Raw genomic sequence first — 25,276 nt, 5'->3', positions numbered from 1 at the left:
CTCGGTGAAGGCTGGGATTTTGAATTTCAGGATTTTTAGGGCGTCTCTGAGTCCACCCAACTCTAATGGGTACCTGACTTTAGTTGGGGAAAGTAAAGTCGGTTGGTCGTTGTGCTGGCCACATGGCACCCTGCTCGTTAACCGTTGGCCATAGAAGCAGATGACCTTAACATCACCTGCCTCATAGATCGTTAGGTCTGAAAGGGGAAACTTTCATCTATTACTTTGTCGAATCACGAATAGTTTTCAAAGTCATTGAGTTAGATTTGTTATTATGCGTGATTAAATAAATATAAAGAGAGAGAGAGAGAGAGAGAGAGAGAGAGAGAGAGTAGACTCAGTGTAGAGAGTATATATGTCAATAATCTATATAATATTAATAGGTATCATAAATTAAGCCTTGTTATAAACACAGTATATACAATTTATGATTATTATATATTAAAACAAAATATCTAATAGAAGAACTAACCTGCCTGCAAGTAATCTTATCTAACAAACAAAGGGGACAAAGAGATTGTTAAAATTGGACTATGTTATAGATTTATTCTCACAGACATTGTTTTGTGATAGAGCTTCTTAACCCAAACCTGACGTAAGGTCCATGTCGAAGTCGTCCTGACGTAAGGTCCATGTCGAAGTCATGTACGCCCTTTTACTTACCAAACTTGACATCAGGGTCGAAGTGCGGGGGCGCGTTGGGAAGCACCTTGACCTCAATGACCTCTGTGGCGTCGGGGTCAGAGTGGACAAGGTCCTCGCAGCTGACAGTGACGAGGTAGGAGGAGGCTGTGGAGTAGTCCAGGGTGCCAACTCCCGCTCTGTACTGCAGGCATTCGTCTGTGGGGGGAACAACATTTTGAGAACCAGTGAGATCACCAAGAAGTAAAGAGTTAAAGAGAGAGATCGAGAGAGAGGCGGAAAGAGATACAGATATATATATAGAGAAATACAGAGAAAGAGACAGAGAGAGACTGAGAGACAGAGATCGAGAGACAGAGAAAGTTATATAAATACAGAGAAACAGAGAGAGAAAGAGAGAGAGGGGAAAGAGAAAGGAATTGAGCGAAATAGAGAGATGCTGAGAGAGAGAGATACTGAGAGACAGAGACAGATAGAGAGAGATGGAGAGACATACAGACAGAGAGAAAAAGACAGAGACAGAGAGGTAGGGGGGGGGGGAAAGAGAAAGAAAAACAGAACGAATAAGAAAGGGAGATATAGACAGACAGAGAGAGAGAGAGACGGAAAGAGACAAATATAGCGATAAAAAGAAATAGACAAAGAGAGAGAGATAAACAGAGACGAAGAGAGATACAGATAGAGAGAGAGAGAGAGAAATACAGAGAAAGAGACAGAAAGTGACAAAGAGAGACTGAGGGATAGACAGAGGAAGAGATACAGAGACAGATACAAAGAGAGATATTAAAAGAGATAAAGATACGGAGTGTTGAAGAGAGAGAGAGAAAGAGAGAGAGAGAAAGAAATACAGATAAAAAGAGAGAGTGACAAGTTAAAAACATTGATGTCAGCGAGACCCATGTTGGTGTGTTTGTGCTTAACTTAAAATGAAACTCAAAGAGTTGACATGCTGACTGCCTGGACTCATAAACTTGTTGATAAGCATTATTTGTAAGCTCTAGTTATGGATATGATGTTTCTATGTAGATCTATATGTTAAGACTTAAAGCTGTTCTCATAAACTAGTTGCTGCTAATGGCTGGTACAATGAGTTACCCCATGCTGTGGCTGTGTGGGACGTGGAGGAACTAAGAAACTAAACACACAATTAGGTCAGACTTAGAGAGACGTGGAGGAACTAAGAAACTAAACACACAATTAGGTCAGACTTAGAGAGAAGTGGAGGAACTAAGAAACTAAACACACAATTAGGTCAGACTTAGAGAGTCGTGGAGGAACTAAGAAACTAAACACACAATTAGGTCAGACTTAGAGAGACGTGGAGGAACTAAGAAACTAAACACACAATTAGGTCAGACTTAGAGAGACGTGGAGGAACTAAGAAACTAAACACACAATTAGGTCAGACTTAGAGAGACGTGGAGGAACTAAGAAACTAAACACACAATTTGGTCAGACTTAGAGAGACGTGGAGGAACTAAGAAACTAAACGTGGAGGAACTAAGAAACTAAACATACAATTAGGTCAGACTTAGAGAGACGTGGAGGAACTAAGAAACTAAACACACAATTAGGTCAGACTTAGAGAGACGTGGAGGAACTAAGAAATTAAACACACAATTAGGTCAGACTTAGAGAGATGTGGAGGAACTAAGAAACTTAAACACACAATTAGGTTAGACTTAGAGAGACGTGGAGGAACTAAGAAACTAAACATACAATTAGGTCAGACTTAGAGAGACGTGGAGGAACTAAGAAACTAAACATACAATTAGGTCAGACTTAGAGGGACGTGGAGGAACTAAGAAACTAAACATACAATTAGGTCAGACTTAGAGGGACGTGGAGGAACTAAGAAACTAAACATACAATTAGGTCAGACTTAGAAAAACGTGGAGGAACTAAGAAACTAAACATACAATTAGGTCAGACTTAGAGGGACGTGGAGGAACTAAGAAACTAAACATACAATTAGGTCAGACTTAAAGGGACGTGGAGGAACTAAGAAACTAAACATACAATTAGGTCAGACTTAGAGAGACGTGGAGGAATTAAGAAACTAAACACACAATTAGGTCAGACCTAGCGCGTTATGTCTCTTAATAACATGTACAACGAAAACGTGGAAACGCGTAGGACGTAATTATCTTTTTTTTTAAAGGAAATAATGTACTTTATAAGATAAGACAGGATAAGATAATTATCGTAAGATATAAAACAGAATGTATGCGATGCCCGTTTGATGCTTAGTGGGAAGCGTGGCTTCAACTTGGCTTGGCTTGGCTACCTGTAATGGGAGCTCGAGGTTCGACTCCTGACTCGAGCAGAGTTGTGTTTACTGAGCGCCTGAAGGCACCACGGAAAAAACCTTCTCCCAGAAACCCCCCTCCCCCCACTGGTCCACAAATGAGATTGGACCATAGCTATAAGCATGAAAGTAGCGCTATATAAAAGCTATAATTTATTCAGCAGACTCAAATCAAATCTTTCAAGGTACAGTGGAAGGAAGAAAGGGGCGTCTAAAGGAAAGCTGGACAACGCAAAAGAATGGACAGGGCTCACTGTTAACATCCTGCTAAGAACAGCTTCTAACCCAGAAAAGCGGAGGGATTTGGTTACGCGAATTGTATAGCACCCCCTACGAGAAAATTCAAGCTACAAAATATGAAGACAGCTTTGAATTGAATTAACCCCCGCCCCTTGGTTGTTCCCCTTTACATCCTAACCATAAATAAAGTTTCAAACAAACTATTTAACAGACCAGCAAAACAAGAATTCAAACCCTAGAGCTTTCATTTGATCAATCTAACGCTCTACCAAGCAGGCCACAACTTCTCGTGACAACGTCAAGTCCAATGGATGGCTGCCTGGTCGTGCGGTTTGCGCGCTGGACTGTCGTTCAGATTTATCGATGGTCCCGGGTTCAAACCCGGCCCTCTCCCATCCCCTGTCGTCCTGCGGGAGGTTTGGACTAGGAAGTAAATTATCTTCAACTCTGAAGGAACATTCGAAACATGTCAAACATTTTACAAACATTTTACAAAGACACTAGATCTATCTAAGTCTGTGAAAGAGATTCGAACTGAACTCACTGGGTAAGCAGCTCAACACCTCAAAGCATTTGCCGCACAGAGTGGACGGTGACACTGACTTGACGTAGGTGGCAGTCAGGTCTCCGTCACTGTCACTGCAGGTGATGGTCGACAGGACAGAGTTCACCTGGCTGCCTTCTTTGACTACGGCCACTTTTTGAAAGGCAGTTATGTTGGGCTGAAAAAGTAAACCAATAAATTTTGATTACAATTCTTGTATCCGCGTTTTCTGTCTGTTTGTTTGGTACAAATCTTGTACACCTTATTTCTCCCACTTCCCATTCTCGGATCAAGTTGAAACTTTGCAAAAATATTCATTGTAGAGATCAGGGGTTCTCAACCTTGGGGGTCGATTGACGATTTGCCAGGGGTCGCCTAAGACGATCCAAAATATGGATTGTTATTGACTACTCATTTATTGCTGTATGTGTGTGTGTGCGGGGGGGGGGGTCGCTGCAGAGTGGGGGGATTGTAAAAAGGGGGTCGCCGAGCATAAAAGGTTGAGAACAGCTGTTGTAGATGATCACGCGTGCATCATTCAATAAAAATAAAACCAATCAGCTGATTAATTAGTGGTAGTTAATTAATGTTGGTTCATTTAGACAAAGGGAGGTAACTATTGCAGTACTGAGAGATGAAATATTGCCGTAATTGCACTTCTCTTGAGACTTCTCTTAAGGCCATGACACGCACACCAGGTAATTCTTTTTTTCAAAAAATTGGATAAAATATTTTAACACTCGAAAAACTCTCAGATATATACTCATTAACAAATTTAATATATACTAATTTAAACTTTACTTGTCAGCGTGGAAGAGCACCAAACCAATCAACAGCTGAGAGAAGAAGCAACTGATCAAACCTACCCATGTCACGTATGCGGCCGGCTTTTTAAAAGAGAGGATTGGACTTTACAGTCCTCTACGAGTCCACCGGATATGAGAAATGTAGTCAACCTCGACCACGAAGAAGGAGCTCTATATACTTGCAAAAACAAAATGCTAATTGTCTTAAGGTGAATGTTATAATTATTTTATCCACTTACCGAAGCCCAGGTTAGTGCAAAAGTCGAAGCAAATGCAAACAAATGTAGACACTTGGTCACCATGGCAATCTTGTCAATGTCTGTGTCACGTCGTGTGACCTCTCTCTGGATTTGTCCCCCTTGTTGTAGGTTGTCTCAGGAATTAGGTGTTTTATTTCCGAGTAATGCTTTGTAAGTATTGTTTTGTTTTTCTGAAGTAAACTAAAACTTCAAATGGATTAATGTTGAGTTCTAATTCCAAGCCAAAGCAGATTTCAAACTTTGCATCAGTTCAACTGGAACTGTTAAGATAATAGAGAATATTTTTCAATTCTAGAATAAAAATGTTACAAAGCTTATAACAACTCTGTATGTCTTGTTACCTTTTTTCTTCTCAAGTTTGAACTTTCCACAATCATTTATTGTAACTAAAAAAAAAACATGAATAAAATTAAAAACAAAAATATTAGTCATTAAATAATTGGTATTTAAATTAGTGTGTTTGATAAGGGAAAATAAAGGGAAGAAATTCTACATTTTTGAGAGATATAGTTTCAAATGTGGAGTTCTACCCTTTAGATAACCTTATTCTTATGAAGTATTATGTACATTTTGCTATGTTAAATGCTCGCGGCCTAGCTGTGTACCAAGAACAGAAATAGAGTTTGTAGCAATTAAAAAATGGGAAGACTATTGCGTCTGTTATATTGTGAATATCTAAAAATTGTAGGTGACGCAGAAAGTAGACGAATAAATGGTTCAAATGTGGTGAAAGCTTTCAAGCATATATTGTAATACAGGTGAATGGGAAAAGATAAATTAATGGTAGTTAGATAAAGTGGGAAGATAAATTTTACTGTGAAATGATGGATCGTACAAGGAAAAGCATACGATACAGGTCTGTAGTTTGTCCAGCTTTAAACGATGACCACGTTTGTTACCCAGGAAGCTGAGGGCTTTGCCCTACAGTTTCGTGCCTCCTCCTTGTTTGGTAATACTTCACTGGCACAAAGACTTAGACTATACAGACTAATTAAAAAAGCATCGTATTTCACTCGAACACAGCTACCATCTCTTGAAAAGCTTTTTCATGAAAGATGCCTTTCCAAAACACTCACGATTCTTAAAGACAACCTGCACCCATTAAACCACTGTTACATAAGATCTAAATGAAGTGGTCATCTCCTTTCCATTAGGACTAAAACAGAAAGATTTAAAAACTCCTTTATCCCACTCTCGGTCAGAGTGTTACAAGATCAGCTGTCGTCATCGAGAAGTACTTAGAAGTCAAATTCATAAAGCGCTGGTTGTGAGTGTGTATGTGTTTCGTGTGTGAATGTTGTTCGAATTTTTCATCTATACTGTTATTGTACAGTAGTTATGATGAGGTTGTCAATTGTAGTCAAACGGAGTTTCCATTTGATTGGATTAAAAAAAAATTACCTTATCTTATCTTATCTTAACAACCAAACTTTTAATAATATAATAAATATGACATAGACCTCCATATTGGAGGGTCGACATTCCATACATGAAAGATTATAATAGACTCCTGTAAATCTTGATGTTATAGGACGCCTCAATTAAAAGTAATCAGTTATTATTTACGAAAAAAAAAAGCGAAACAAAAAAAAACTTAAATTATTAATTATATCAGAATGGTATCAGAAGATGTCCAGTAAATGTTACACAAGATCAGAGACCAGCCTTCACAAGATTTCAATAGTTCAATTTATCTTTAACGATTTACTAAATATACTTTTGATGTATAAATTATCTGATCTTATTTTATATAATAGAGACGTTACTTAAAAAAGATACTGTTTTATACTGTTATTTAATTCATTTCATAATAAGAATGTATTGTAAAAAAAAAAAGTATGAATGTTTTACATAGCATGAAAAATAGATTACAATGATTTTGAATAATAAAGATAATGAAATGTGATAGATTAACAATGTAATGGATAGTACAGACAATAAAAATTTTGAATAATGGATAACTGATTAATGGAAAACATAAATAGTATACACAATGAATGCCAGATAGAGGAAAAGTGTGATAACATAACTAGATAACAAAGGTAATGGATTGATTGAGGAGTAACAGAATAATAGAACAACAAAAATAGAGACATTAAATCAATCTGTCACACATGTATGTTTTCCACATAGACTTTGGTTTTCCCTTCATTATGTTCTACTTCAGTATTATTTTTAATTTTACTTTTCAAGAATTATGTACTTACCATTAAGCTGTTTTGTTTTTAAAATAATTTTATACATAATTCTAAATTTAGTCACTTTTTTCAGTTGCTAACGCTTCCTTTTCTATTAATATTCATAAATTGCAAATAGTTTTATAGTAGTGTATTTTTAAAGAAATAAAGAAGCCCAACATTTTGATATGAAAAAAAGATAAAAATATATTAATTTCAATTTTATTTCCATTAACAAAAGTGACAAGGCCGACACCTCTCAGAAAGCCTTCAGGATAAAAGACTTTAAAGTAAAGTAACAATTATACATAAAACACTGCACCATAATCTTCAAATACAAAAACTGAATCTAATAAAATACTCAGAAAGACACAAAGATAAAGGCACATTTCTTATTCCATATAAGGACAAATGTGTACAAATACTCCTTCTTCCCTAGTGCTATTAGAGCATGGAATGGGTTGCCTGAACCAGCCAGCAAAACCAATGACTTGGCAGAATTTAAGTCATTGGTTGACATGCATGACTAGATGCATAACGCGTAGGACGTAATCATCTTCTTTTTAAAGTAACGTCTGTATTTTATAAGATAAGATAAATGACGGAAACCCAAAAGATAACCAATCATTATACATTAATTTATTTACGCCGCAGTCGGCTATCTATCGGAAATCATGTTCTGCCTATTGGCAATTTCGTCCTATCTGTAAGCAATGTTGTGCTATCTGAAGCTTCCCCCAGGCAATTTTATGCTGCTTGAAGGTAATAATGCTAGGCTACCTTTAAGCGATATTACACTACCTGTAGGTAATATCGGGCTACATATAACAAACATTGTACTACATGTGGTCAATTTTATGCTACCGAAAGGTAACATTAAGCTACCTGTTCGTAATATTGAGCTACAGGTAGACAGTTTTGTGCTTCCCTTCGGTAACAGTGTACTATCTCTAACAAAAAAATATTTTATTTACGGGAATACTATGACACCCTTAGGCAACAGTGTGCTATCTCTAAAAACAAAATTTTTCACGGGAATACTATGACACCATTAGGCAACAGTGTGCTATCTCTAACAAAAAATATTATTTACGGGAATACTATGACACCCTTAGGCAACAGTGTGTTATCTCTAAAAAAATATTTTATTTACGGGAATACTATGACACCCTTAGGCAACAGTGTGCTATCTCTAACAAAAAATATTATTTACGGGAATACTATGACACCTTATCTTATCTTATCTTATATAATACAGACGTTACTTCAAAAAAGAAGATGATTACGTCCTACGCGTCATGCATTTAGTCATGCATATTAACCAATGACTTAAATTCTGCCAAGTCACTGGTTTTCCTGGCTAGCTCAGGCAATCCATTCCATGCTCTAATAGCACTAGGGAAGAAGGAGTATTTGTACAAATTTGTCCTAGCATATGGGACGAGGAATGTGCCTTTATCTTTGTGTCTTTCAGAGTATTTTATTAAATTTTGTTTTTGTATTTGAAGATTATGGTTCAGTGTTTTATGTATTATTGCTACTTTACTTTTGAGCCTTCTGTCCTGAAGGCTTTCTAAATTTAGTGATTTTACTAAAGGTGTTACTCTAGTCAAATGTGAATATTCGTTTGTTATGAATCGCACTGCTCTATTTGGTGTCTGTTCTAGTTTCTTAATGTTTTCTTGAGTTGAGGGGTCCCTTAGGCAACAGTTTGCTATCTCTAAAAAAAATATATTATTTACGGGAATACTATGACACCCTTAGGCAACAGTGTGCTATCTCTAAAAAAATATATTATTTACGGGAATACTATGACACCCTTAGGCAACAGTGTGCTATCTCTAAAAAAAATATATTATTTACGGAATACTATGACATCCTTAGGCAACTGTGCTACATCTAAGCAACGATGATTTCATATTCTGATCACATGGAATGTTTTCAATAAATGTTCAAATTCAAACTAAGATGATATTTTAAACCAAACATAGCCTCGGCGTTTTAATAATATACATAGATCTACTACTTACTTCAGGAGATTACAATTAGGCTTAAGTTATATCCATTTTGGGGTTCAATAACCTTAAAAAAATAACACAGTTGTAGTAATCACAAGTTTTTTTTCTTCTTTTGTGGGTTTTATTTCGTCGGTTGTTTATGTGTGTTTTTAAAGCCGCTGTATCTGGCCAACTGTTTGCTTTGATAAAGATTTGAGAAGTCCCCAAGTAAGCTTATGACAAGACTAGGTACAAAGTAATGGCAGTTATATTGAATCTCATTTATCACCGTCCGATTTAACTCAAGCTATTTCACGGGGTTATAAATTTGATATCGACGGTTCTAGAGTTCTTGCTCAAGCGATTCCAGCATTTTAAATTATAATTTATTTTTCCATCAAGGCAATGGACTTGTTTTCTTTTACATGTTGCGTTACTTCCTTCAGTATTTGAAGATTATAGCGTCCTAGCCCAAACCTCCCGCAGGACGAAAAGGGGGGGGGGGGCAGCGGGCGGGAAATGAACCTAGGACCATTGAGACGTCAGTCCAGAGAGCATACCAAACAAATAACCAGCAGCCACTGAACTATATAAACGATACGTATAAAGAAAATAATTTTTTTTATTTCTTTTTATCGAATGTGTTCGTGTGTTTGTGTGTGTGTGTTTGTGTGTGTCTATGGTGACAGTTGGAAAGAGGACAGCGATTGGTTGTGAATGATGCAAGATAGGTGGCGTTGTCGTCATTGGCCTAAGGACAGACGACTCCAGAACGTGAGACTGAAAGGTTGTGTTATTGCAGTGACTTAGATTTTGTTATTAAAGTCTAGTACATTTAGTTTATCTCATACCGACTTGATTTTTTCTGCATTATAATAAAAGTTCTATTTAGTTTGGTTCACAGCGATGTTACTTCAAGCTTTATTCCTTAAAATACATACAGCGGTTTAGTTGTCTGCCAGTAGTTTGGTGCTACAAGTCAAAGACCGTCAATAACACTTATCTTGTTATCCTATAAATTACAGACATTCCTTCAAAAAAAGACAACCTGCATCCAATTACCACTGTTACATAAGATCTAAACGAAGCTGTCGTCTCCTTACCATTAGGACTAAAACAGAAAGATTTAAAAACTTCTTTATCCCATTTTCGGTCAGAGTGTTACAAGATCATCTGTCGTCATCGAGAAGTACATAGAAGTCAAATTCATAAAGCGCTGGTTGTGAGTGTGTATGTGTTTCGTGTGTGAATGTGTTTTGTGTGTGAATGTTGTTCGAATTTTTTTTCCATCTATATTGTTATTGTTACAACAGTTACGCTGAGGTTGCCAATTGTAGTCAAACTGAATTTTTATTTGATTGGATCAATACAAATTATCTTATCTTATCTTATAATTACGTCCTACATGTGTTAATCCAGTCTTTTGTATTAATCATAGCCTTGACTCTATTCATTGGTTTTCCTGTTTAATTAAGGCAACCCGTTCCTTGCTCTAATGAGACTGTGGAAGAGAACTTATTAGAATACGACCTAGCATATGGAATAAGAAATGTACCTTTACCTTGGTGTCTTTCTGAGTACGTTGAATAGGAACCTAATGTTAATCTCTAATTCTAATGTGAGAACCCCTCGTTAGACTTTTCAACTGAAAGTGGCGCAGCGAAAGAAGAGGGGGTGGGGGAGAGTTAGGAAAACAAAACTGATCTACGTGAAGACACTGAGCACCTTAAGAGATCGATACCACCGTACGATCAATGTCAAAACTTTTTTTTATCCATTTCAAGAGATGTGTGATTCGTCATGGTTGATTGAGCATATAAGAGGTGTGGTGACGATTGGGAGGGAGGGGGAGTGTTTGGGTGGTGCTTTTACTTACATGCAAGCTCGAGCGAACATTCAATCACAGGGGAGACAATTCGCTTCAGTTGTGAATGCCCCTATTTGCTTCGGGTTACTCTTCCTAGGGTTAATCCTAGAGTGTGCGCCTTTTGTGTTCAGCACTCAGGTGTCCAAGGGTTAAAGTTATTGACACAGTTACAGTATGACGTAGTCAATATGGGCGAAAGCTAACTGTATGTATTTAACTAACAAGGAAATAACATTTCCTCCCTAAACAGTACTGATTATGTGTACATCAGACTTTATAACTTTAAAGTATTGTATATTTATATTGTTATGACCAGTTGGCGTAGCATCCATGGCGCCAAGGGGGTTCAATGGACCCGGCCCATGACCAATAGTGGCCCACAATGACAATACAAATCTATCAAATTCTTATATCATTTACTTATTGTTACTATATAGCTATCATAGACAGGGGCGGACTGGCTATATGGGCATTTGGGCTATTGCCCGGTGGGCCGGTACAAAAATGGGCCGGTAGGGCCACCAAAATGGTCGCATCGATGCCACTATAGCACGTATGAAAATGTTAAAAGGTTTTATAATATTCTCTTATAAAAAGGCCCACAGAGCGCCGTGTTTAAAAACAAATCTTGCAGAGACTCTACAGTGTAATACCATTTTAATTTAATACATTTTCCAAAATAATATAATAGCCTTCATACGTAGACAGTGCTACCAGTAGGCATTATCCTTTTGGGGCCTACATACTTGGCGATTAAAAAGCAACATAATGCCTATATTTCTAATAAAGATTTAGAGTTCACTTTATGCATGCATATTAATACATTATCAAACTTGACACAATGACTTTGAGGACAAGTAGACCTAGAAATGGATGCCCATCATATGATATAGAATTTGTGGGCCAAATTGCATAGAAATGCCCGGGCCGATTTTGACACTCAGTCCGCCCCTGATCATAGAGATCTAGATATAGAAAAAAAAAAAGGCAATATAACAAAGGGATGTAAACGCGATGATTACAATTGAGAGTAGTTGAGAGTAGTTGAGTTAAGGGCCCTTCGAAGAGCGTACCTGCAAAGCATCCACACAATCCTGATGCAGTCCCAGCTGCGATGGGCAGGTCACGTCTACAGAATGGAAGACCACCGCAACGAAGCGAAGGAAAGCGCTCGCAAGGTGGTCAAAGAAAGCGCTTCAGAGACACCCTCAAAGCTTCTCTGAAGGCGTTTAGCATAGACCCAGGCACCTGGGAGACAGAGGCACATGACAGAGCATCATGGCGTCGCGCTGTGAAAACTGGTGCACAGGTTGCTGGGGAAAAAAGAACAACGCTGGCAGAAGAAAAACGCCAGAGAAGAAAAGCAAGGCAAACGACACTAGCTCCAGCTGGAATAACCTGCCCAGTGTGCGGCCGAACATTCCGGGCTCACATAGGTCTCACCAGCCACATGAGGAGGCATAAAACCCCAGTGCAAAGCACTCAGCCCCCTGGATGACAAAGTGGTCATCATCGAACCACGATGGACGAACTATATATAACTATAGTTGAGACCGATTTCTGCTTGACGTTTTTTTCGCCAAACGGCGCGGGATGACCTAAGTCTAAGTAAGCAAGTCTAAGAAGTGATTCGAATGTAATGACTCCATTGCTTCTTAAAGGTATTTCTGACAAAAGAATGCCTTTTTAAAAAATGTACTGATGCATACGTACCTGAAAGATATGTTGTTGTTTTTTTACTCCACGTAGGGGAAGCTGCCTACTCCATATTCTTGAACCCGGGCCCACATATACCTTGCCACGCCACTGGTTATGACCCTGCATTGCATCATTAGACTCGAAACAGTGCACCATGGGACACAATAGAGAAATAGAGAAGAGAATGAAAACAAGGACGCTTGAGCGGTACAAAAACTCGTTCGTACCTCACCCGGTCAGACTCTATCACCGCCACTCATTGACCAGGGAACATGAAATGCACCAAGATACCTGTGTGTTGTCGCTGAATGAACTCTCTATGTTGTGTCTGTTGTATTTATGTGTATTTTTCTGTTGTGTTGGTCTTTATATGAGAAACGAGTCCTTTTAATCACAACAAATTTCTGTAAGGATCAATAAAGCAGTCTTAGTCTTAGTCTTAGTCATAGTCATAGTCTTAGTCTTAGTCTTAGTCTTAATCTTAGTCTTAGTCTTAGTCTTAATCTTAGTCTTAGTCTTAATCTTAGTCTTAATCTTAATCTTAGCCTTAGTCTTAATCTTAGTCTTAGTCTTAGTCTTAGTCTAAATCTTAGTCTTAATCTTAGTCTTAGTCTTAGTCATAGTCTTAATCTTAGTCTTAGTCTTAATCTTAGTCTTAATCTTAGTCTTAGTCTTTATCTTAGTCTTAATCTTAGTCTTAATCTTAGTCTTAGTCTTAGTCTTAATCTTAGTCTTAATCTTAATCTTAGTCTTAATCTTAGTCTTCATCTTAGTCTTAATCTTAATCTTAGTCTTAATCTTAGTCTTAATCTTAGTCTTAATCTTAGTCTTAATTTTAGTCTTAATCTTAGTCTTAATCTTAGTCTTAATCTTAGTCTGGATCCAATCATGTTTCTTATTGATGATTAAACGTCAATGTTATAATCTTTTCGTTGAGCTTAGTTGGCTAAGTGATAACAATATCTTTAAGAACAGTAAAATTTTGTTAAATACCAAAGCTACAAACAGTGGCGTAGCTAGAGTGGGGGAGGAGAGGGGAGAATTTGAAAATCCCCCCCCCCCCGGGCCCCCAGTTGAGATGGCCCCCGAATGAGTGTTTTTTACATAAAAAAAAATTAAATGTTATGCAAAATGCAAGGGGCCTCCAAAGAGGTCAAGTCCCCCGGCCCCAAAACGTTGGAAATTTCATAGCTACGTCCCTGTCTACAAATCCCTGGCTAATCAATGCTTACTGAAAAACTCTTGTAAGACAATTTTACATGATTGTGATGGGGTCGCAGGAAATCTTATCCGAGAGAGGCGACTCCGTCTTCGGGTAATACAGGAATCACGAAATGCAATAAATAAAGTAGACTTTAGTCATAGTATAAAGTGGTATTTTAAACAAAATCTAACTCACTACAATAGCAATGCAGTCTCACTTGGAGTTGTCTGTCCTACCCAGGGGCGGACTGGGTGTCAAAATCGGCTCGGGCATTTCTGTACCATCCGGCCCATAACTTATAAATTATATGATTCTCCTCCGAATGTAGGTCTACCTGTACTCAAAGTCACTGTTAACTTAAATAATGTATCGAAAACTGTACACATGCAATATGACACGCATAAAGTGAACAGTATATCGTTATAAGAAATATAGGCCTTATGTTGCTTTTCAATCGCAAAGTATGTAGGCCCTAAGTGAACGGAGCTTTAAAGTTGAACTGTCTATGGATGTAGGCTATTTCAATATTGTGTCGAATTACATTAGTATAGAACTGTCTACTGATATAGGCTATTACATTATTGTGTTACATTCAATTTATATTAGCCTACACTGAAGAGGCTGTGTAAAAGATTCTTTTTTTAAACACGACGCTCAGAGGACCCTTTCTATAAGAGAATATTATAAAACTTTTAACAATTTAAAACTTCTCATAGTGGCATTCATGCCGCCCTTTCGGTGGCCTTGTCAGCCCATTTGGGTAGCGGCCCACCGGGCATTTGCCCGAATATAGCCAGTCCGCCCCTGGTCCTACCTCAGACATTTGACGACAACGCCACCTATCTTGCATCATTCAGAACCAATCGCTAACCTCTTCCCACCCTCACAATAGAAACACACTAACACACACAAACACACACTCCACAAGCAAGGGGTGTGACATAAATATATAATGCTTCCCATATCAAATATAAAGGGTGTGTCATTTGCTTATATAAAGGGTGTTGCATTAGAAGCATAAGGGGCGTGTCATAACAAGTATAAGCGGTGTTATTACAACTATGGAGGGTTTGTGGTTGGATATATTTTATATACGAGGTGTGTCATAGCTACTATAAGAGGTGTGGCATAAGAATATGAGGTGTGTGTCAAAAAAATATATATTTAGGTGTGTCATAACAAATATAAGGGGTGTGACACTGCAACTATAAATGACTTGATATAATGACATGACATAAAATGGGAGTGTGGCAAGACAATTAGAAGGGGTGTGTCATTGTAAATAGAGGAGGCGTGGTTTGACAAACTACCGAGAGGCGGTATGATGTTCTTATTAGTTTTGCTTTTAATTAAATCATAAAATAGTTGTCAATCTGTGGTATTCAAATAATAGTAACTGGCCGCATTTAATAAATCAAATAGTATTTATTTGAGTGTATGGCCTGGCTGCCTGCCTTGGAGAGGAAGGGGAAAGTCTATTTATAAACTTTTCATTGATAAATATTATGGTGTAGATGTTAATGTTTAGAACTCGGTGGTTTATTTTTATATCTCCCACGTCATTTCTGTTCAAAACATTTATTGATCTGAATGTCAAAATGGAATAATGTATCTTAAAAAAAACAGACGCTATGACAGTTATAGAACTTGGCCTTCTAGCTTTCACTTACACAGTGGTGCCTTTCAATACAGGGAGAGTAAAGATCAGAACTCAAGTGACCGTGATTTCAATTTACACAATAACTATAGTACTAATAAAATGTTTACGCATCTATTTATTTTTTATTTATTTTTTCGTATGAGAAGTTGTTGTTTTTTCAGCCTCCTTCTAAAAAAACATGGACATCTCAAATTATCCCTCTGGATTTGGACTTCAATATAAGGTGACAAAATTAACCCAAGAAGAACCCAAATCGACAATTTACAGGAAAGATCAGGGCTGGATTTCGACAGTGTAAGACTGAGCGGTCACACTGAGACTCAGCCTTAAAGGGAGTTTCTACATCTCAAAATAAGCAAAATATTTTAAAATCTTTTTTTTAACCCAAAAACTTATATAAGGGAAAGAACCGCAAAATAATTGCAATATATCTCAATACTGCAGAAATTAACACTAGTTGAATAACTAATTATTTTTTGATGCAAGTATTGCATCGTCTTTGAATAATTAAGCACAATCTCAACTTGATCTGAGAAAGAGAAGTGGGAGAGAGAAAAATGTGTACAAAACATAGTAAGGGGAATAGCTCCATATATATATATAGATACATCTCTCAATAAGTAGCATTTTTATCCCATTTTCAATACCAAACAAAATAACAAATTAAAAATAATTAATTGACTAATAGTTTCATTTTTTTTAATAATTCATGTTTTGTTAGGTACAGAAAATTGTGTAAAGTTTCAACTTGATCTCTCTCTTTCTCTCTCTCTCTCTCTCTCTCTCTCTCTCTGTCTGTCTGTCTTTCTGTCTCTCTCTCTCTCTCTCTCTGTGTGTGTGTATGTGTGTAAATGTACCTGAGACCCCATTAGTAACGAAACATACTGAGATTACTCCCTTAGAGAACATGAAAGGAATCGGGCAGTGAGTGTTAAGGTCGCCTTGTCCCCGTACAAGGACAGACCCATTGCCGCACATGGATCAGTTCTCTCTCAATCTTTCTTTCTCTCTCTCTAAAATCCTTGACCCGATCGCCCTTCACGCAGATCGCGACATTCATGCAGACTGTTTTCTACTGTTTCATCGTCCTCTATGCAGTGGCGTCACCGTTTGTCGAAGTGTTCTCGAAACCGTCCGAAGTAAACATCAACTGGACAGTGACCGACCCTGAACTGGGCTAGGACGGCCTGTTCCGCACGATGAGGTTGCCACCACGCATCCTTTCGGTCTGGTCAACTCAACTGCCTGTGGAGCTCACTGCCCTTATCAGAAGTATATCTCCCAACCTGACCACTTGTATGTGTGTGCGTGTATTTGTGTGAATGTGTATTTGTGTGAATGTGTATGTGTATGAATGTGTATGTGTGTGAATGTGTATTTGTGTGAAGGTGTATGTGTGTGAATGTGTATTTGTGTGAATGTGTATTTGTGTGAATGTGTATTTGTGTGAATAGGCATGTCTGTGAATGTGTATTTTTGTGTGAATGTGTATTTGTGTGAATGTGTGTGAATGTGTATATGTGTGAATGTGTATGTGTGAATGTGTATGTGTGTGAATGTGTATTTGTGTGGATGAGTATTTGTGTGAATGAGTATTTGTGTGAATGTGTATGTGTGTGAATGTGTATTTGTGTGAATGTGCATGTGTGTGAATGTGTATTTTTGTGTGAATGTGTATGTGTGTGAATGTGTATTTGTGTGAATGTGCATGTGTGTGAATGTGTATTTGTGTGAATGTGTAGTTGTGTGAATGTGTATATGTGTGAATGTGTATTTGTGTGAATGTGTATGTGTGTGTGAATGTTTATGCTTCTACTTGCCTAACTTCACCATAACAGCGAGTGCAGCTTGTTTGTTGACGTCTTGAAACGTCTTATAAATGTCTAACGCTGTCTTTATAACGACATGTATTTCTTTTTGTTGATGTTTTTAATCCTCAAAAAAAAAATAATAATAATAAAAATATCAACAATGTTATTGAGCGGAACAAATCTGTAGTCCTTAGATCCAACCACTCCGTGCGTCATTCAGAGTCCCCAGAATGAAGTGATCGAATCCAAGTTATTCTAAGACTCTTTAGAATTACCCACGCGTTTGTCTGTTCTTCAATACTTTCTGACACTCAATAAATGGTTGACCCTGGTATCGGGCAATAAAAATAGACAGAAGGGAGGCTATCAATGTATTTCACGTTTGTAAATAGTGGTGGTTTTTGTGTATTTTACGTCTGCTAGCGGAGCGTGTATACCCAAACCGGCAAACCGATTATTGTATTCAACTTGACTCGTACGAAAATCTGGTCAACCGGGGCTGGGTTCTGGCGTGTGTTTGCTTAGCGTGCGTGTAATGCATTGTGGGAAGTCAGTTTGTCCTTTTAGAGTTAAAAAAAAAAGAATATCTTTACATTTTAAAATAAAAATGTACCGGTATGTTTTTAGATTTATATATAGGCATAAAAGATCATTTGGTGCATTTCTTACTTTATTGACTATTTTTATAAGTTGCGATAAGTATATGTCGCATGCTAGTTCTGCCGTAATAACCATTTCAACTTCTCAATGTTATTTTCGTGAAGAGGTTAAAGACAAAAGCCTAAGAATTTTTAAATCTTATAATTATGAAAAAACAAAAAAAGAGAATTAGATGAATTACAGAAATGGGAATAAAAATGGAGCATGTCTTTCCACCCGAAAAAAATGTCAGTTATTTAGAGTAACAAAAACAAATAAATACCACTTATCTTATTAAAAAAATCTTATTCATGGTCAACCCAGTAACACAAACTAAAAATTCAAAAATACTGACACAAAATAAAGCAGTGAGATTCTTAACAAACGAATATTCACATTTGATATGAGAGTAACAACTTTAGTAAAACCACTAAATTAAAAAAAAACTTCAGAATAGAAGACTCAAAACTAAAGTAGCAATTAGGCCTATACATAAAATACTAAACCATAATCTTAAAATTAAAAAAAACAACTAATAAAATACTCAGAAAGACACAAAGATAAAGGCACATTCCATATGCTGGGACAAATGTGTACAAATGCTCCTTCTTCCTAGTGCTATTAGAACAAAATAGGACCATTATTTTTTTTTTGAACTAACGTCTGTATTTTTTAAAGTCCACTCTGTTATGTTTGTTTCCCACTGCTTTCTCTGTCTGCCTCTTTTTTCTTTTCCTGGTGCTGTTCCAGAATATAGATTTCTGGTAGAGTTTCAGAAAAGGCTTTATTACTGAAGTGCAGTGGCGTAGCTAGCATAGTGCGGGTGGTGGGGGGGCAGCAAACTGAGGACCAACTTTCAAAAAAAAACTACATATTCTAGTTACATAAATAAAAACAAACACATTTATTTGTTTTGGTTATTTGATATGTCCTATATTCTTTGTTAAATTAAATTAAATCTAAGATGTAAACCAGCTGGAATCGTACATTGTCATGCAGACCCTCAAAGACGTATTGGCCACACACAAAAATTGCCAGGCGAAAAAAGATGAAGATAGATTTTCTTTCTTATCTTATCTTATCTTATATAATACAGACGTTACTTCAACAAAAGAAGATGATTACGTCCTACGCGTCATGCATTTAGTCATGCATGTTAACCAATTACTTAAATTCTGCCAAGTCACTGGTTTTCCTGGCTAGCTCAGGCAACCCATTCCATGCTCTAAGGAAGAAGGAGTATTTGTACAAATTTGTCCTAGCATATGGGACGAGGAATGTGCCTTTATCTTTGTGTCTTTCAGAGTATTTTATTAAATTTTGTTTTTGTATTTGAAGATTATGGTTCAGTGTTTTATGTATAATTGCTACTTTACTTTTAAGTCTTCTGTCCTGAAGGCTTTCTAAATTTAGTGATTTTACTAAGGGTGTTACTCTAGTCAAATGTGAATATTCGTTTGTTATGAATCTCACTGCTCTATTTTGTGTCTGTTCCAGTTTTTTAATGTTTTCTTGAGTTGAGGGGTCCAAAACAGAGGATGCATATTCTATTATTGGCCTAACCAAGGTTAAATAACATTTTAGTTTATGTTCTTATTTGATTTATAGAAATTTCTTTTAATAAACCCTAATGCTTTGTTTGATTTTTTTTTATAGTTTCATCAATATGTGGATTCCCTGACAGTTTTTCATTTATTATAACACCTAGGTATTTTGCATTTTTAGTCTGTGTTACTGGTTTGTCATGAATAAGATAAGTGGAATTAATTTGTTTTAGTTTTTTTTTTTGTTACTCTTAACAACTGACATTTTTCTGAGTGAAAAGACATGCTCCAATTTGATTCCCATTTCTGTAATTCATCTAATTCTCTTTGTAAAATATCTGAGTCTTGTGTTGTTTTCAACACACACAAAAATAGCTACTCATGGAAATACCCATTGTTCGTGAAATACTAACAACGTCATGATAAATATGACTTTTATTGAATCATCAGACGGAAATCTATCTCGATGGTTCTCCCAGCGACATAGACATAAACGAATTTTTGCCTGGGGGCTTCAGGTATTTGTCGCAGTTTCTCCAGAAATCTCCGAACTTCCGAAACAAGAATCTATTGAGCTTTAGAGTTTTATTTTTTTTAAAATGTCAGTCCCCGAATATTGACATCTAGATTCGCAAATTATTTTTTTTTACTATTGTGGTAAGTGTGGCTACATGCATTCGAAGTTTTCCAAACTTACTTTGATGAATAATTACTTACAATCAACGATGACGAATTTAAGACTCACAAATTTGGCAATTTCATCTATTGAACAAGAAATAGTGGGAAAAAAAACTGATTTCGATAAAGTTATCCATAGCTTGCCGGCGAGAAATTACGTGAGATTCACTTGTATTATCTTTTTGTAAAATTGATTCTTTGCGAAATAGCAATGCTTAAATAATGAATACACTTTATTTCGAAATTAGAAACTTTTCGCTGTCTAAAAACTTTCTTTTTTTTTTTTTGGAGGGCATCATGAGGAACTGCCGCACAGGGCATCAAATACCCTAGCTATTCACTGCTGAAGTGTGAAATATATTAAAGGGAGACAACTGTTAAATTATTGACAGTATGACGGGTCATTGCATTTCAACGTGTTAGATTTCAATAACAATGATAATTATTTTTATGACAAATTTGAAAACAATCTAAAAGTGCTTTATTAGAAAAAAATATTTCATTGTTAGCATATTTCTTTATTTAATATTACAGTATGTGTCTACTAGTTAATAAACGTAAATAAATATTATAAGTAAACAGCAAATTAACACATTTTATTTACAATACATAGCCATGAATTCAAAACAATCCAAGAGACCTTAGAGTGTTACGGTTAACAGCACAGGATCTGACGCACCCCAAAGGGCCATGACATCGCCACTGTGGTTCATTTTATGAAATTCTATATACCAAAACACTTGTGCAGGTAGTCCTTTTTGTTCTTTAATAAAATTTGCAGATGACGCGTCTCAGTATTGAAAAATACTGTAATGACAATTTCTTATACTGAATGTGATATGGCTTTAACTGATGGTCAAGCTAAACGGATATTATTCTAAGCAGCTTTTTTCTCTGGGAATTATTCAACCCCAGAAGCTGTGAGGGAGATCTGAAATCCATTGCTGACTTGTCTAGAAAGACTTCCATCCATTGAGTGATAAAAGATTAAGTGTACACAACTTTTAGTAGTCACCACACAACACTTAACATTTTGCTGCTCAAGACAAAACTGCTCATGAATGGTTTAGTTTTTCACATACTTAGAGTGTCCAAGAAAAATAAGAGACTAGTGTTCAAAGGTCAATTTGAGTGTGTTTTAATTTTTTTTAATTGCTGTGACAGTGTTAAATTTCCCTTGTGTTTTTGTATGAGTTTAAAGACATTCTCCATATTATTTTACAAATGTAGGACAAACAAGTTAATAAACTTCGGTCTTTGAATCTGAAATTGTAAAACTTGTAGAGAAAAAAAACTTGCAATGTTTTTAGTTAAATTTACCAGGTACCTACTATTCAATTACTTCGACTGTTGACTTTTAAGTTAGAAAATTAAGCAAAGATTTCTTTGAGCTATATTTCTCATTGACCAAGGGCGATAAAGAGAATTGACACAGCTATTGTACTTTTCAACACGATAGTGTAATGTGTTAAAGAAATTACAAGCTGTTGATGGAAGTCTATAGTTAAATACTTTAAATAAATATAAGTAAAGTTAATCAACCACAGGATAACATCAAAATTTTAAAATGCTAAAGAAATTTTAAAAGAGTATATATAATTTTTAAGATTCCATATCCTTTATGTAGAATCTTTTTTGAGCAACTGGTAACAGTACAGGTGCATTATAGGATTATTTATGAAAATGTTACCACTGCAGAAAGAAGATTATGTCCTACGCGTCATGCATGTTAACCAATGCCAAGTCTGCCAAGTCACTGGTTTTCATGGCTGGTTCAGGCAACCCATTCCAAGCTCTAACAGCACTAGGGAAGAAGGAGCTTTTGTAGAAGTTTGTAATAATGTGTCAATGTACATATTTCTTTTTATGCTAAGAAAAATAACAAGCTGTATTTGGTTTTCTCCCTTTGTATCTTTCTAAGGTGCATACATTGTTATTCTCTTTTTTATTTACTGCTTGGGTTAAATTACTGCTAAATGAGGTTTTCTCCCTTTCAAAATCAAATGTTTGAACGAATCAAGCTTTTTGTGATTCTACATAATCTTCGACTACTAAAAGTTATATCAGGACTACCAATGAACAATTAAACATTTATTTATGCAGCAGAGTTTCAGTTTAATTGTGACATTCCAAGAAGTTGTTAACTTTAAGCTGTGCCTTATATACATTGATCTGATGGACTCATTTTGATATTTATGTATACTTTGTAATACAGTGGCATTCATTTTACAGTATTAGGACAGGTATTTTTTTTTATTGCACCTGGTCTGTGCTCTGTGTGTTAAATATATATTTTTTCAAATTACTTTTGTATTGCCTATATGTGGAAATTGTATTTCTGGCGTTTCTTTTCTTGCAAAAACAAATCAGTCAGGATTTGAACTCAAGCTCCCTTGACATTGGTTTATGCCAGATATCTTGCAGCTTGCAAGCCAAATTTGAAACTCACAGCGCCCCAGTGCAGGTAGAAAGAGGAAACCATGCCTCAATGTTTGCTGCACCAGACTTGCCGATCTCTATCTCAACAGATCTAGGGAGCACTACAGCTGGGTTTCAGACCACTGCATTGGCTAGAGAGGATTTAACTCTCTCCACTCAAAGTCTGATGGGATTTTTGTTTTAAAAAGTGGTATGGATGTCTTTAAGCTATATAACTTATCCTAGTCCAATGTGTTGATTGACATAATTACTAAAAAGAAAAACAAAAAGCTGCTTTTACATTCCCTCCCCAGCATCCCTTAGATATAGTTCTAAAATTCTTTGTTTCAATGCAGCTTCTCCTTATGTCACTAAAATGTTCTTACAAATAAGTTTGTTTAGCTTATTGCCTAGTAACAATTTTACAAATAGGTTTGTCTAGCTTATTGCTTTGTAATAAGGCTTGTCTTTGATTATGTGAGGAGTGCAGTATTTCCTGTAGCTGCGCAGCCCCACCTGTGACCTACATATTTTGCCACATCAAGGACAAGCATAACCATTGTTCGCAGGTGGTCGATTTAGATTTTTCTTTTCACAATCTGCATTTGTCCTCGGCAGCAGATTTTCTTTTGGTCTCAAATGTGTATCCCGCTGCCTTCGTGAGTGACCTCCAGCTGTCTCATTCTGAGGCCGCATGCAACCAGGTGCTCTCTTCTATGTCAGCCAAGGAAAGTTGATGCCTAAGCTGGTCTTTGAGGTGTTTCCGTGTTTAGCTTATTGATTTGTAACAATTTTACAAAAAGGTTTGTCTAGCTTATTGCTTTGTAACAATTTTACAAATAGGTTTGTTTAGCTTATTGCTTAGTAACAATTTTACAAATAGGTTTGTCTAGCTTATTACTTTGTAACAATTTTACAAATAGGTTTGTCTAGCTTATTGCTTTATAACAATGTCTATCAGCAAATTTTATGACCTCCTTCAGTCACAAAGCTGCTACGGATCATTTTATTTCCCTGGCATTAGCTTTGGTTGGAATGATAATGAAATGGAGATTGACTCAACGATCATCTAGATCTACATAAAATTAGTACAGTTACAGTAAATGAAGACACTAGATCTACATCTATACCAGCACCAGGTCCATCGAAGGAATGAGGGGTCTACATGCTGAGAGGACTGGCATACCAAGAAAGAATATAGGAGATAAAGATACTAATACATTTCTCTCAAAATAAAATAGTTCATTTAAAAGTTTGAATACCAGTAGTTTTGGTTTTGTGCATTCTTGTGTAGTAAAAGTGTAATTAAAGAAAGCGACATGAGGGTTCAAAGGGTTAATATGCTCTTTATTTACTGACAAAGTATCGACAACTGTTGAGGCGAGTGTAACTTTTATCTACCTTTCTCATCTATGATGTCCTTGGACTCAAACTAAAAAACTGTATTTATAGCAACACAGCAAAATATTCATATTTATAACACCATAAAACATGTGAACACTTTTATTTTAAATACAATAATATAACAGATTACAATTGGCCCACATAATGCAAAGTCACTATTTACATTATCAAAAGCACAGAACAATTTTTGCAGGAATGTGACAGCACACAAAAACAGGGGAGATAATAAATAGAATTAATAAGCATAATGTAGTAAGGATTTCGGTGTTATGAAATATTAGAATATTCCGGTGGATGACCTCATATACATTGATCTGCCTGACTCATTTTGATTTATAGCAACACAGCAAAATATTCATATTAATAACAGCATAAAAAATGTGAACAGTTTTATTTTAAATACAATAATATAACAGATTATAATTGGACCTAAATACATCAAAAGCACAGAACAATTTTTGCAGGGATGTGACAGTACACAAAAGCAGGGGGGATAATAAATAGAATTAATAAGCATAAGAATTATTAGAATATTCCGGTGGATGACCCGGACGTGATGTTCTTTATTAGTATCATGAATAAACATACATATATAACTTCTTATAATACAATAATAATAATATACCACAGCTAGTCCCTCCTCCAAAAGAATTTATATAATAATAACAGATACATTGAACTGAAACAACAAGAAAGTTGAGTAAAAAAAAGAAAAAGGAACACTTTAAAAAAATAAACAAATGACTGGACTAACAGTCAATATATACATCAATACACAACAAGATACTAATAAATTATGTTTGATTCCACCTAATTAGTTCTTACAAAGTACATCACTTGAGTACTTGTACCTGTATAAGAAATGATTGTCCCATTCATTGTATCTGTTAGGTTTTGAAACTCGCCATCACTTCTGGTAATGTAACCATGTTGTGACTGAGGTTGGGTTACAGGGTTCAGGATGTATAACTGTGGGTGTAGGAGAAGTACATGTCGCCATAATAATTTCTAATAATTTTATTTATAAAGGACTGATAACAAACAAAATGTACGCTCAAGGCGCTGTGATAACATTACAAACATTAACACCAGAGCTAAAATAACAAACTAATCTAAAAAAAGTTTTAAACAGGTAGGTCTTAATGTTCTTCTTGAAAATAATGTAGCGTGTTATCTATCTGAGATCAACGGGAAGTGAGTTCCAAACCTTTGGTGCACTGAAAAAAGCCAGCAGACGTTAGCTTTTGAGGTAGAAACGTGGCACTGCTAAAAGCGTTATTGAGTCCATTGAGCACAGGGCTCTCTGAGGGACATATGGAGTGATAAAGTCTCTAAGATACAATGGCATTTTTTTGTTGTAGATACACTGATGACAAAGT

General features: G+C 36.2%; 1 protein-coding gene across 1 annotated transcript in view; it reads right to left on the bottom strand.

The window, feature by feature from the left end:
- The window catches only part of LOC106074436 (protocadherin-like protein), a 31,792-nt gene extending 22,537 nt beyond the window's left edge, over positions 1-9,255 (bottom strand). Inside the window, exons 1-4 of the mRNA XM_056015978.1 lie at positions 9,008-9,255; positions 4,780-5,060; positions 3,735-3,912; positions 664-840 (exon numbers count right to left, since the gene is read on the bottom strand). Coding sequence (XP_055871953.1) covers positions 664-840; positions 3,735-3,912; positions 4,780-4,842 — 418 coding nt within the window. The 5' untranslated portion in view covers positions 4,843-5,060; positions 9,008-9,255. The remainder of the gene's footprint in view (positions 1-663; positions 841-3,734; positions 3,913-4,779; positions 5,061-9,007) is intronic.
- Positions 9,256-25,276: the final 16,021 nt, after the last annotated feature.

This window comes from Biomphalaria glabrata, chromosome 17, assembly GCF_947242115.1.
Source record: "Biomphalaria glabrata chromosome 17, xgBioGlab47.1, whole genome shotgun sequence".
Classification (NCBI taxonomy): Eukaryota; Metazoa; Mollusca; class Gastropoda; family Planorbidae; genus Biomphalaria; species Biomphalaria glabrata.
The sequence above is the reverse complement of the archived record's forward strand: the minus strand, read 5'-3'. Positions and strand labels throughout refer to the sequence as shown.